The sequence below is a fragment of the Narcine bancroftii genome, chromosome 4 (assembly GCF_036971445.1).
Source record: "Narcine bancroftii isolate sNarBan1 chromosome 4, sNarBan1.hap1, whole genome shotgun sequence".
Taxonomy (NCBI): domain Eukaryota; kingdom Metazoa; phylum Chordata; class Chondrichthyes; order Torpediniformes; family Narcinidae; genus Narcine; species Narcine bancroftii.
The window spans coordinates 256,052,363-256,067,185 of NC_091472.1; the positions used below are offsets into that span (position 1 = coordinate 256,052,363).

The following is a 14,823-nucleotide window of genomic DNA, read 5'->3' on the forward strand; positions in this document are numbered from 1 at the left end:
ACTTAGTGATGTTCAAAGGGGCATCCAAGTCCTTTTCAATACCATGCAAAATATCCAAAGAAACAATCGGCTATAGTAACTCAGCAGGTTGAGCAGCAGCAAAGGAGAAAAAAGTCATTTCAGCTGTAACCCTTCATCAAGGCATCAACCTACCAAGTTCCACCAGCAGATTCTCTATTGCCACGTCGGCAGATTCTCATGTGTCTTCATATAGATATGTTTTTCTATTTTCCCCCTAAAGTATAAAAACTCATTTCTTCTCATATGATATTTGTTATATTCTTAACCATTAATTTAATTTGTCCAGAATTAAACAAGAAAGTCTGCAGATGCTGGGGTTGGGAGCAATATGCAGACATGTTGAAGAAACTCAGCAAGTTATGCAGCATCCATAGGAAGAGTAACGGGTTTCAGACCTAGGCCCTTCGTCAAGGTATTCGAGATTCCTTTATTGTCATGTAATAGCACAGAACATGTAACATTACTTGAAATTGCCTTCTGCATGGCAGACAGACAGGCACCTGAATAAGAAGATGAAGGAAGGATTGGGAGTAAGGGGAGGAGGGCAGGAGCACAGGTTACCCTTTCACGTCAATGGATGATGCGTGACCTGCTGAGTTTCTCCAGCAGGTTTGTGTATTGCACTTAATTTGTCTTTATGCTTTTGACTCCTCGCTCCGTTCACCCTCACATGTATTATCAACATACGTGGACATATTGCATTTAGTTCCACATCCAAATCACTGGCAGATCTTGTTGGGGCCCTGGCTGCTCACATCTGAGTCAGACTCTCAACTTGATGTTGACCCATTTAGTCCATTCCCCCCTGCAGTAAACTACAATCTCCACTGACAAGTATCTTCCTTTGTGGTACCTTGTGATCAACCTTCGAAAAATCCAAATGCACTACAAATGGTTTTCCTCTGATCTGTCCATTGCCTTATGTACTGCCAAATTGAGGCCAGCCACAAATTGAACAGGAGGGAGATAGATCAGCTCTTTGAATGGTGTAACATCAACAACTTTGTGCTCAATGTCAGCAAAACCAAGGAGATGATTGTGGGCTTCAGAAGGGAGTCAGGGGAACACAATCCAGTCCTCATCGAGAGCTCAATAGTGGAGAGGGTAAAGAGCTTGAAACTCCTGGGTGTCAACATCACCAAGGATCTGTCCTTGATGCCATCACAAAAGCGGCTCGCCAGTTGCTATACTTTGTGAGGTGTCTGAGGAGATTCAGTATGTTACTGAAGACTCTCAAACTACTACAGGTATACCATGGAGAGCATTCTGGCTGGTTGCACCATTTCCTGGTATGGAGGCACAAAATCTCAGGACAAGATAAAAACTATCCCAAGGGTTGTTAACTCATCCTGCAACATCACAGGTAACAGACTTCACTCCATTAAGGACATCTACACGAGATGGTGTTTTGAGAAAGCAGGGTCTATCCTCAAGGACCCCCACCACCCAAGCCATGCCCTTTTCACTCTGCTATCATCAGGAAAAAGGTTTAGGAGCCTAAACATGTGCACTTAATGGAACAAGAACAGCTTTTTCCCCCACTGCCATCAAATTCCTGAATAATCAATGAACCAAAGACACCACCTTACTTTTCGTGAACTATTTATTTATAGTAATGTTGTAAAATGATTATAATATTAATGTTACAAAGGTGTTCAATGAAACAATTTTCCAGTCTACATCAGTCTCCTGATGAAAAGATGGCCCCTTCAAGAGCACCAAATACAGTAAGTGACTCATAAGGGTTCACAGGTGAAGTTAAAAGGACCATTTTGGCTCCCGAATTGTGGTGAGAGAGGAGATGGAAGTGCAACTTCTTGTGGTCATGTGGGCAGGTATGAAGGGAGCAATTAGTAGGAAGGGAAGAGTGGAGATGGGAGATGAGGAGGGAGTGATCCCTACAGTAAACAGAGAGGGAAGGGGAAGCTGCATGTGGTGTGGGATCCTGTTGTAGGTGGTGGAAATTGTGAAGAGTTGTTTGATGCAGTCTATTGGGGTGATAGGTGACAACAAAGGGAATCCTGTCCTTGCTGCTTCTGGAGGTTGGGGGGAGGGGGAGGGGGGTCAGGGCAGATGTGCAGAAAATATAGAAGATAGTGAGGGCTGAGTTAATGGCAGTAAAGGGAAGCCACATTTTCTGAAAGAGGGCTTCCAAGATATCTTGGAATGGAAAGCCTCGTCCTGGACGCAGATATGGTGGAAACAGAGGAATTAAGAGAAATTAAATAGAACCTTTACAGGAGAGAATGGAAAGAGGTGTTGACAAGGTAACTGCCAATATTTCTTCCTTTTCTCCATCCCCTTCCACCACACCCCTCAGCCTTTTTATTCATGAGGGAGCACGTTTAGTGTAGCAGTTAGCACCAGTGATTGGGACCTGGGTTCGAATCCCGCACTGTCTGAAAGGAGTTTGTACATTCTCCCCATGTCTGCATGGGTTTCCTACGACGGCTCCGGTTTCGTCCCACCGTTCGAAATGTACTGGAGATTTTAGGTCAATTAGGTGTAATTTGGCAGCACAGGCTTGAAGGCCAAAATGGTCTGTTACCGTGCTGTATGTCTAAAGTTTTTAAAAATTCAAGCATCTGCCTGATTTTTTTGGCACTCCTGAAGGAAGACTCAGGCCCAAAATGTTGACCATCTTTTACTTATGCTGAGGACATAAGTATGTGTCAGAGAACTTTGTAAGGACCCTCATTAAATGTCCTGCTGTCACTTTCTGAAAATGTTCTTTTCACCAATTTCAAACTGACTAGTTTAATGCTTATTTTCTCTCTCCTGTTTTGGTCAAGAAAGTGCAACAACATCTCTACTATTTTTAGGAGACCAAGGAAATTGGTCACGTCCTCCCTGTCCCTCAACAGCCGCTGCAGGTCCACCATTGAAAGCACATTTGCTGGATGCATCACAGTGTGGTACAGGAGCAGTTCTGCCCAAGATTAAAAGCTACAGAAGATAGCGAATGCAGCTCAGAGCATAATGTAAACTTCCCACCACTCCATGGACACCATCTACATCTCCCATTGCTTAGGTAATGCAGCTGTAACACCTTAAACACACTCTCTTCACCCTCCTCCCATCAGGGAGAAGGCTGATGGATGTGAAAGCATGCACCAGCAAGGTTAAAGACAGCTTCTTCCCCACAGCCACCAGCTCCTGAATGAACCCAATAACTGTGCCATCAAGCCTTACTTGGTGCAATCTGATCTTTCTTATCATTGCAACCTGATCCTCTTAACTGTACTCTTTACACAAATGCATGAATGTTAGTGATATCCTGTTAGTTTGCTCACACAAGAGCATTTCTCACTGTATTGGGTATTTTTGTGTCAAAATAAACAAAACTAAAATTTAAAATTTAATATTAGACTTTAAGTGTGTTGCCTTGGATCTGGGAACTATAGACTTTTAGATGACATCCAGTATAATATCTTTAATTCAATGTACAACTCCCTCCAGAGGATGATGATAGTTGGTTAAATATTTCACTGGAGGAGTTGGATCAGATGCTGGAGGAAGCCTCTGGAACAAAACTGATCAAGTCCACCCCAAAGGAGGACGAGGAGGAAGAAGAGGATTACGATCTGCAAGACATGACTAAATGTATGAAGGCATTCATATCCAAGGTTTCCTCACATGAAGGAGCAGAAGTGCCACGGTATGGAAAAAAGACTTGCATTGAAACATCAGAGTGTGTGAATAAGATTCTTTGACCTAAACATTGACCCATGGGTGTTCTTATGCTGTAATTAATCTGCTTATTAATTTCGTTTAAATTTACTATTTGTAGCTGCAATCCGTTGAGACTGCTTAATGTTTATAAAGGTAAGTTTTAGTCGATAAGATTTTCGGAGATCCAAGTTAGAAGTCCATGAGTCAGAAAGCAGGACGGAGATCAAGAATCTGGTTGTGTGGTGCCAGGACAACAATCTTGCTTTCAATTTCAATAAGATTCCACCTGCATTGAATTCGCCCATCGTTATTGAATGAAGATCTACCGGGACCAATGCCTGAAGAGGGTGCACAAATATCAGTGAACCGGTGTGGACTCGAAAGGCCAACATGGCCTGTTTCAGCTCCGTAAATGGTTATAAGGCTTTTAACCAGATACAAGCAGTTAGCATGACAGAGTCATTAGTTTATTTGTTTAGTGCCATGCACAGCAGATACAGCAACTTAGTTGTGTGGCTGCTATCCAAGCTATCCAAGCTATCCAAGCAACACAAAACTCCTGAGCTATTTTAGACCTAAACAAGTACTTTTTAAATGTTTTCTTTTCGCTCACATACTACCTTAAGCAATCCCTATGCCATAGGTGCTCTTGTAGCAAATAAAAGACATAGTAGTCGGTGTGAGTCAGTGTAACTGATTTTACTGGAACTCCCATGTGAGCTCATAACCATAACCCCCATGACACTTTGCTGCTCCCAGGACCATTGTGACATCAGCCTGGAGGCCTGGCAATGCTCCCAATGTCTCAGGGCTCTCAGACCCATGCAAGCCTGTACCTCTAAGGCCCTGTTTACTTGCAGATCAGCACACCCTGCTACCTGACCTTCCCCCCCCTCCCCCCCCCACAAAGAACTGGTGTCAGGAGGTGATGAGTTAATTTGTTGTATAAAGTTCTTTCGTTTAGGCTTCTTCCCTGTCTCCAATGTCCAGTACACACGTCATTCCATTGTGTCAGAGCATTTTGTAAGGACCCTCATACAGTCACTGAAGCAGAGTTTGATGAATCTCCCTGCTCACAAACATGTACTGGCAGTCCTTAAGCTCCCTTAGAATGTAGGAGGTGTGAGGTTGGGACAGGTGCCAGAGTACTGATTTTCTCCTGAAGTCATGTCAGGAGAGATGTAGGTGGTTCTTCCTGTCCTCAGGCCAGTGGTACAAATTCACCCAGCACCTTAAGCAGGGCTCCATACACAAGGTCAGTGGTGAATGAGGCCAGATCATCTTTCGGCACCATGCAGATTGCCAGGAGCACCCATGGTCATTTGTCAGTCCAATTGGGGCCATTGAGTCAAGCCATCAGGACAGTTTTCAGTTGGTAGTGAAACCTCTTGATGAGGCCATTGGACTGCGGGTGGTAGGCTGTGGTGCGGTGTAATTGGGTGCCAAGGAGCTAGGATAGCACTGACCATAGTGTTGAAGTGAATTGTATCCATCCCCCGCCGTCCAAAGTTATGTCAATTAGCAAACCAAAACTGGCTATCCAATTAATGATGAGAGCCATGACGCAGGACATCATGGATATATCCAAGAGTGGTACCGCCTCTGGCAATCTGGTAAATCTATCAACCATGGTGAACAGGCACATAGCACCTCTGGAGATCGGCAGGGGACCAATAATGTTGATGTGCAAGTGGTTGAAATGCCAGTGGTTGAAACGCCTGTCCATCAGGGGAAAGGACTGGGTTGGGCTTTGACATACCTCTGAATCTTGGAGGTCTGGCAGTGTACTCAAGTACTGTCCCAGTGGCTGACCTGTTTATGCAGTCCATGCCACATAAACTTGTCTGCGACTTGCTGCATTTAGCACGAATGGATGGGTGCACTAAGCCATGAATGGCATCGAACATACAACACCTCCAAAGCACCGGTACAATGAGTCTTGACTGTCCAGTGGATACGTCGCAGAGAAGCATAGCCTTGGAAGATCCAAACCTCATGTCCTCCAGTTTGAACCTTGAAAGGAGATACAGTAGGGTGGTATCTCAGCCTCCTATAGCTGCGCTGCTCCCAGAGCAGTGTAGTTGATCTCAGGAGTCAAAGAGCTGATCGACTGAATGGATGTACTGGAGAGTGCTTCTGCCATGGGATTCCCATTGTCTGCAATGTGTCTGATGGTAATCATGTATTCCAAGATGTTGGAGAGATGTAGGGGCTTGTGGTCCATGAAAACAATGAAATCCCTCCCTTCCAGGAAGTACCAGAAATGGCAGATGGCAAGGTAAAGGACCAAGTTCTCAGTTGAATACACTGCATTTTTGCTTCGGTGGCCTCAACTGCTGACTGAAAAAGGCAAGCTACTTCCAATTCCTGTCGACCAGCTGCTCTAGGATGCCTCCTATGGCTGTGTTTGATGCATTGACTGTGAGGGCCATGGCCACGTTGACTCGTGGGTGCATGAGCACGGTAGCATTGCTTTATGAAAAGCTGCAGTTGCTTCCTCATTCCTTGGGATGGTCAGAAAGTACTTTGAAGAGCGGCTGCATGATCCTGGCTGTCACTCGTAGAAAGTGATGGTAGAAATCTACCATGCCTACAAATTCCTGCTGCCTTTTAACTGTGGAAGATTGGGCAAACATGCATAGAGCTTCTACCTTGGAAGGAAGCAGCACTGCCCATGTTGATGAATGTGGTGCCTAAGGTTGCAATCGATTGTTGTAAGCCCAAACTGACAGGAACGGCTGGCAATAAGAATATTATCCAGATAGATGAACACAAAGTCCAAGTTATGGCCTACTGAGTCCATTAGCCTCTGGAAGATTTGTGCCGCATTCTTTAATCCAAAAAGCATATGAAGGATCTCAAACAGCCCAAAAGGAGCAGGGGGCTCTTTTTGGCATATTGTTGAGGTGCATCAGGATCTGATAGTATCCCCAACCAGATCATTTTTCAAAACAATGAAATCCTGGATATGGGGAGCCGGGTATCTGTCCATCATCATAACATCATTGAGCTGGCAATTATCACCACAAGGTATCCAGCTACCAGATACCTTGGGTACCATGTGCAAGGGAGAATGCCAAAGGACTGTTGAAGTGTCATACTATCCCCATTTACTCCATATTCCAGAACTCCTCCTTGGCAAGCTGCAGCTTGTCAGGAGGCAGCCTGAATGCACGGGCGTGTACAGGTGGTCCCTCTGTGGAGATGTGGTGCTGGATGCCATGGTTCAGCATATCTGAGGGGAATTTGGGGGAGGAGGGGGAGTGATTATGCTTAGAAACTCCACTGAGATCTTGGCATAAGCATTGTAAGAGAAAGGAACCAAGTCAAGGTGAGGTGCCAGTAGAATGACCTGGCGTAAAGCGAGGGACTGGATCGTCTTAAAGTTCACTAAGCGGTGCCCTTTCAGGTCCACAAGGAGGCACTGGGCTCAGAGCAAGTCTGTGCCCACCAGGGGTTGCAATACATCTGCCAGTGTGAAGATCCATTTAATCCAGCAGGGGCTGAATACCAGAAGGATGGTCCGCACTCTGTACGTTCAGATATTGCTGCCCTTAGCCACAACAAGGCAAGGCCCAGTCTTTCCAGCACGAGTGTCCCGGCTCATGGGAGGCAATATGCTGATCTCTGCGCCCATGTTGACCAGGAACTGCCAATCAGACTGTCAGTCCCAAAAATAGAGCAGGCTGTCTCTGTGGCCAAGCATCATAGCCACCAAAGGCATTTTCCAGATGTAAGCAAGGTAGTCAGCCGCAGCGGAATTCCAGCAATGATGGTAGTAGCAGCACCATTCCTCCCAGCTGTGTTCAGCTTTTTCTCTGGCACTAGAATAGTACGAGCACCCTGGCGTGACGCAGCAACCTGGTCGAAGACTGCTCCACTATATTGATTGGCCTGTGACATAGCAACATAGTGGATGGCAGGTCCACCATGTTGCTTAGCCTACCATAGGGCATCAGCTCGGGCAGCCAACCTGCAAGGGTCACTGAAGTCATCATCAGCCAGGAGCAGGCGAATGTCCTCCAACATCTGTTCTAGAAATATCTGCTGAAAGAGCAGGCAGGGTCTGTAACCATCCATTAGCACCAGAATGTCAGTCATGAGGGTGGATGGTGCGTGGTCATCCAAGCCATCCATATAACAATTACAGCATGGAAACAGGCTATTTTGGCCCTTCTAGTCCACACCAAACTAAGTATTCTCCTCTAGTCCCACCTAGCTGCACCCTGCCCATAACCCTCCATTCCCCTCTCATCCATATACCTATCCAATTTTTCCTTAAATGACAAAATTATCCCTGCCGCCACTACTTCTCCCGGAAGCTCATTCCACACAGCCACCACTCTCTGAGTAAAGAAGTTCCCCTTCATGTTACTTCTAAACCTTTGCCCCTTAACTTATGACCTCAGTTCAATCTTTCCTACTCTAAATGGAAAAAGCCTATCCACATCAACTCATAATCTTAAATACCTCTATCAAATCCCCTCTCAACCTTCTACACTCCAAAGAATAAAGACCTAATTTGCTCAATCTTTCTGGGTAATCTAGATTCTGAAACCAAGGTAACATTTTCGTAAACCTTCTCTGCACTCTCTCTACCTTGTTGATATCCTTCCTATAATTTGGTGTCCAGAACTCTAAATTTGGTCTTACCAATGCCTTGAACAGTTCAACATCACTTCACAACTCTTGTATTCTATGCTTTGATTTATAAAGGCCAGCATACTAAAAGCCTTCTTCAACCCCCTATCCACGAGATTCTATCTTCAGGGAACGATGCACCATTATTCCAGGATCTTTCTGCTCCAATGAATTCCTCATTGCCCTGTTTTGATTATTTCTACCAAAATGAAGCATTTCACACTTATCAACATTAAACTCCATCTGCCATCTTTCAGCCCACTCTTCTAAGCCATCCAAATCCTTCTGCAATCTTTGAAAATCTTCTTCATTATCCACAATTCCCCCTATTTCAGTATCATCTGCATATTTACTAATCCAATTTACTACCCCATCATCCAGATCATTAATGTACATGACAAACAGCAAAGGACCCAATACCCTGAGGAACTCCACTTGTCACCGGCCTCCAGCCTGACAAACAGTTATCCACTACGACTCTCTGGCATCTCCCTTCCAGCCACTGTTGAATCCATTTGACTACCTCAAAATTAATACCTAACGACTAAACATTCCTAACTAACCTTTCATGCAGAACCTTTACAAAGGCCTTACTAAAATCCATATAGAAAACATCCACTGCTCTACCCTCATCGATATTCTTAAGTCACGTCTTCAAAAAAATTCAACAAGATTGGTCAAACATAACTTTCCACGCACAAATCCATGTTGAGTGTTTCCGATCAGACCCTGTCTCTTCAGATAATTATATATACATACTCTATCTCTAAGAATGCTTTCCAAATGTCAAACTTACAGGCTCGCTCACAGCGAGAGAGCCCTGAAAGTGCCTATGAGGAGCACATTAGGTGCTTTGGTGGGGGGTGCAGGAAATCAACAATCCTGCCAGAGGTCTCCTGATCTACAGAAATGACCACATAATAGTATTTTGTGGTGTCAGCTGTGAGTTGCCTAACAGGAAATTGAGTCTCAGCCTGCCAGAACCAGTCTACAGGCTGTGATGTCCAGAATGTAGGCAGCTTCAAGGAGACTGCATTAGCATCATTCATCGTGAGATCCAAATTTGTCAATTTGAGCTGTCGGAGTCACCACATGCAGCAAAAAAAATAAATAAAGACAGTCGGTTTAACTGATTTCACTGGAACTCCTGTGCGAGCTTGTAAGCACAGCCCCCATAATGCTTTGCTGCTCCCGGGATCATTGTGACATCGGCTGGAGGGCTGCAATGTTCCCAGTGTCTCAGGGCTCTCAGCCACGTGCGAGACTGCACCCCTGAGACCCAGTTTGCTTGTGGATCAGCATTGCGCACGACACTCTGATTACCGGTAGTAAGGGATTACTTAAGGTGGTATGTGAGTGGAAGCTCACATTATTATTATTTCTTCTGTAAGGCAGTTTATACAAGTGTTTGCACTGAGATGCTGCCGCAAAACAAATTTTGTGACACGTTCATGACAATAAATTCTGATTCAAAAAGCTCCCAAACAAATATCTGACAAGAGATACAATAGGCCAGAATACCAGGGAAGACTGCTCCAATCTGCAACAAGCTATTTCTTTCACTATTTACATCCATTATCCTGCCTTCTGGACATCACAATACCCATTCGATATTCTCCAGAAGATGGAGAGGCTGTCCACAGTGGAACTCAAAACCCATCTCTGTAACTGGATTCTGGACTTCCTAAAAGAAAGTCAGTCTGTCCAGGTCAGTAGCAGAACACTGAGCACTGGTGCCCCACAGGGCTGTGCGCTCAGCCCACTCGTGTTCACACTACTGACCCACGACTGCATCACCAGATCCAGCTTCAACAGTGTCATCCAGTTTGCAGATGACACAACAGTAGATGGCTTCATTAATAACTCAGCAATAACAATGAGTCGAACTACAGACAAGAGGTGAAAAATCTCATTGTATGGAGCAAGAATAACAACCTGAAATCTCAACGTGGACAGGACGAAGGAGATAATCTTGGACTTCAGGACTAACCCTCCACTACACATCAATAATTCTGTAGTGGAGAGAATAGAGAGCACCAAGTTCCTTGGAGTTCGCTTAACTAGTGACCTATTGTGGACACAACATCTCGCTTGACAGGAAGGCACGAGTGCTTCCTGAGAATACTGAAGCGGACAAGGCTATCAGCCATTATGTCGTCCTTCTACAGGAGCTCTATTAAGTGCGTCCTGGTCAGCTGCATCACAGTGTGGTACAGTTGCTGTGGAGAAATGGATCAGAGCTCAATCCACAAGATCATTAGATTGGCAGGGAGGATCACGGGAGTTTCACTCGCCCCACTGATGTGATCTACCGGGATCATTGCCTGAAGAGAGCCCGCAAAATCATTGAGGACCCCCTTCCACCCTGCACACAGCATCTTTCAGCTGCTCCCCTCGGGAAAGAGATACAAGAGTATCAGAGCCAGCACCACCAGGCTGAGGAACAGCTCCTTCCCGGTGGCTGAATGAAAAGGAACTGCTCACACTAACATCCGAGACTCTCATAGTTAGTAAACTATATTTATGAATTCTTGTCATGCTTATGTATTGTTTATCTGTATGTGTGTTACATCTGATTGTACATCTGCATGTTTGGCCCCAAGGACTGGTGCACACCAGTTCGTCAGGTGGAACGTGTGCAACCAGATGACAATAAACTTGACATCCCCATCACTTTTGCCACTTTCCCGTCTTCTACCATCAACCAGTCTCCATTTCCCTGTCCATCTCTATCTCCCTCCCCCCCTTTCCCTTTCTCCAGTGTGCCTGTTTCCCTCTTTCGCCATTATTCCGTCTTCCCCATTCATCTGTCATCTTTCCCCAGTAGTGAGCTATGAGAGGAACTTGTCTCAATAATAGGTCCCAAATCAAAATGTGGACTGACCACTACCATTGACAAATGCTGCTTGACCTGCTGAGTTCCTCCAGCAGCTCAAGATTCAAGCATCTACAATTTTAGTGTCCCCCTTCTCCCCCCCCCAACCCCCACCCCATTCCTCCCTCGCCCCTTCTCTTACCCCTCTTGTCCATCAGCCAGGTGAAGAGGAAGCAGGGCAGGAAGCCGATGGGCCCCCACAACACCAGGAGACTGACGTCGCGGGTGCTGAAGCCCAGGGCGCGGCGGGCCGAGTTCTGGATCGGCCCCCACGAGTTCCACACCAGGCCCTGCATGAAGCCGAGCAGCGAGAAGACGCCGAGTACCAACCAGCGGCGCCCGAACACCCGGCTCCCCTCGCAGGGCCCCGGGCCCAACAGCGGCCTCTGCTCCTCAGCCGCCCACATCGCGGGCCGCAGCAGCAGGGCCGATCACTGGCACCTTGCTCCCCGGTACCCAATACTTGCCAGCAGCGACTTTGGAGCATGCGTACAATGGCGCAGGCAACCCTCAAATAAACGACCTCGCTGAGCTATTACGTCATCATTGTTGTGGTGTCGGCCGCAAAGGCATTGTTTGGCTCAAGCGGGCGCGGTGAAATTGTGGGTTCAAATCTAGGGCGGGTTGTTACAGAGTTAAAGCAACAAGCTGGTCCTTTCGGCCCGTCTCTCCGTAGAACATTACAGTACAGTAAAGCCAGTTCTGCATACAATGTTGTGCCGACTTATACGACGCTTGTGTTCTCTAAACTGGCCCCAATGTTTAAGCATCCACCCACCATCCATTGCAAGGCATTCCAGGCACCCAAAACTCTCTTCCCTAAACTTCCCTCCTTTCACTTGCTAAGTGCTTGCTTCTCATAGTCTTGTAGATCTCTATTGTCACCTCTCATTCTTCTTCACTCCAAAGAGAAAAGCCCTAGTTCGACTAACTTTGCCTCATTTGACATATTTTCCACTCCAGCCCACATCCTAGTAAATCTCTTCTGCACCCTCTCCACAGAGCCACATCCTTCCTGTAATCCCTATGGCATAGGTACTCTGTGATTAATAAGGGATAACTTGAGGTGGTGTGTGAGTGGAAAGAAAAAGTTTGAATACCACTGTGCTATACTGTGTACTTCAAATAAAGGGACTTGGGAATCTCAATTTTTAAAAATTTAATTTTAGACATACAGCACAGTTTCGTAGGCCCTTTCGACCTATGAGCCCTTGTCACCCAATTGACCTACAACCCCCCCTATGTTTTGAAGGGTGGGAGGGAACCAGAGCACCTGGAGGAAAGCCATGCAGATATGGGGAGTACATACAAACTCCTTACAGACAGAGCAGGATACGAACCCAGGTTGTTGGCGCTGTAATAGCATGCTATCCATAATGCTAACTGTGCTGCCCTACTTTCCACTTTGAATAGGTTTGAGCCAGGAGACACACAGGAGTTAGCAGCTGCTGGAATCTGAAGCGAAATACATTCCAAAAAATATTAGATTGTTGTGGAGTAGGTTTACAATCTAAATGCCTGAAGGGCCTATACTGTGCTGTAATGTTCTATATTCTAATGCTTGAAAGGTTCCAGCCCAAAACATAAACTCTTTTTCTACTCTCTTTAATGACTATAATTCATAGGAGCAGAAATAGGCTATTCAGCCCATCAAATCTGCTCGCCATTTAATCACTCAGGCCCACTGCCTGATCTTCTCCCCATAATTTTTGATGCCCTGGCTAATCTCTGTCTTAAATGACCTAGCCTCCACAACCACCTGTGGCAATACATTCCTCAGATTTATCACCCTCTGGCTGAAGAAATTCCTCTGCATCTCTGTTCTGTACTGAAATTGTGCCCTCTTATCCTAGACTCTTCCATCAGGGAAACAACCTTTCTTCATTGACTCTGTCCATGCCTTTCAACATTAATGCTGCTTAACTCACTGAGTTCCTCCATCAGATTGAGTTTTGGTTTAGGAGTTCCTATGGGTTGGTGAGCTTGCTGTACTTTCTGTAGAGTATGCCCAGAGCTGGACCTGTGCCATTAACTCTATGTAACCTCTCCCCATATTTCTGCATCACCTGATATCCCAACATCGCCTCTTCCTCTTAACTGGTATCAACCTCATTTCTTGCCACATCCAGAGGTTTTGTATTATCAACCATTTATTTTCATTCCAAAACCGATCAGATATTAATAATGTACTTGTTTTTATTAAATTTCCCATTGATTTAATTGTTATATTTTCAATTCCCCAGCCGCTGTGGTGGGATTTGAACTCACAAATCAGCTTCAGTATACTCTTACATGTTTTGCTTGTACTAATCATAGACATCAATATTCTGACATATCTTCAATAGGGTATTGTATTGAGAAGGAATAAATTGCACGGTATTAGGCAAGAGTGGGACAATGGAATTGAAGGGATTGTTCTGCCAGGCCCAGCATTCAAAAAATGAAGCTTAAACATCTCCTGCAGCCTAGGAAACATCATGAAGGACTCATCACATCCTGGACACTCTTTATTCTCTCTCCTCCCATCAGGGAGAAGGCTCTAGAAAGTGAAAGCGTACACATCAACAGGCTTAAAGACAGATTCTTCCCTCCAGCCATCAGGCTCCTGAATGAACCTCAGAACCATGCTCTCATGCTGATCTTGGTGCTAACTAATCTTTCTTTTCATTGCAATCCTACATTCTATAAATTATGCTCTTTCCTGGCTTTATCAATGTTAGAGATAACCTGTTAGACTACTTGGAGATGAACCCTTCTCACTATATTGGGTATAATCTGACAAATAAACTTAAACAATTTATCTCTTAATTGCAGAAACAACTCTGTGATTCTGAGATGGAGCGGGGACAAAATCAATTTGTGATGCAAGCTCTGATGTATTTTATCCTCCTGACCAGATACTCTCAGGCAAATATCAATTTAACAGAGTGATTCCAATCTGATTTACACTGATTTGTTGCAAACCACATAAAAATGACTAACCACTTAGTTTGATTGGCTGAAATTTCTCATAAATTAAACAAGTCAAAGAACTATTTCCTTGGATTATACATCTCATATATCTTTCAAAGGGGTGTTGACTTTCTTCAAGTTGTCACAGAAGCACCAGCCTGTGCCACCCAATTACACCCAAATGACCTAATGTTGTAATATAGAAAACGGGGTTATTTTAAAACACCTACATTTATTAGCTAAAGTACACACAGACAAGATTCGTGAAGGCATCCATTTTTAATCTACCCAAGCTGCAACAGCTCAACTCCCAACTCCCTCTAGTGGTCAGGATTAGTACTAGCACTAGCACACTATCGGTACATCCCTTTTCGAGAGATGACAACATGATACATTAATACAGTATTCATTTCAATTAAAGTTCAACACAAATGTAATCACAAACATTTTAAGTGTGCAGTTCCCTTTCTTTTGGAGATTCAGTCTGTCAGGTGCTTTGATAATGGGTGTGGATCTTCTTAACACAGGTGCTTGAGTCAGCTCTGCTGGTCCACAACTGTTTAGCTCTTGTGGTGTTTCCTCTGTTGCTATGCAAGCTGGATCTTCTGCATTTATCTGTTCCTGCAGTGTCTCTTGCATTTTCAGCAGGCTCTTTTGATTCT

General features: G+C 45.0%; 1 protein-coding gene and 1 long non-coding RNA gene across 8 annotated transcripts in view; one reads left to right on the forward strand and one right to left on the reverse strand.

The window, feature by feature from the left end:
- slc49a4 (solute carrier family 49 member 4) overlaps positions 1-11,695 on the reverse strand; it is a 182,147-nt gene extending 170,452 nt beyond the window's left edge. For all 7 annotated transcript variants that reach the window (XM_069934797.1, XM_069934801.1, XM_069934799.1 and 4 more), the window contains exon 1: positions 11,352-11,695. In XM_069934797.1, coding sequence (XP_069790898.1) covers positions 11,352-11,616 — 265 coding nt within the window. In that variant the 5' untranslated portion in view covers positions 11,617-11,695. The remainder of the gene's footprint in view (positions 1-11,351) is intronic.
- Positions 9,607-11,741, forward strand: LOC138761890 (uncharacterized). Its single transcript, XR_011356570.1, has 2 exons — positions 9,607-10,840; positions 11,368-11,741. It is a non-coding gene; the product is annotated as an uncharacterized lncRNA (long non-coding RNA).
- The last annotated feature ends 3,082 nt before the right edge of the window (positions 11,742-14,823 follow it).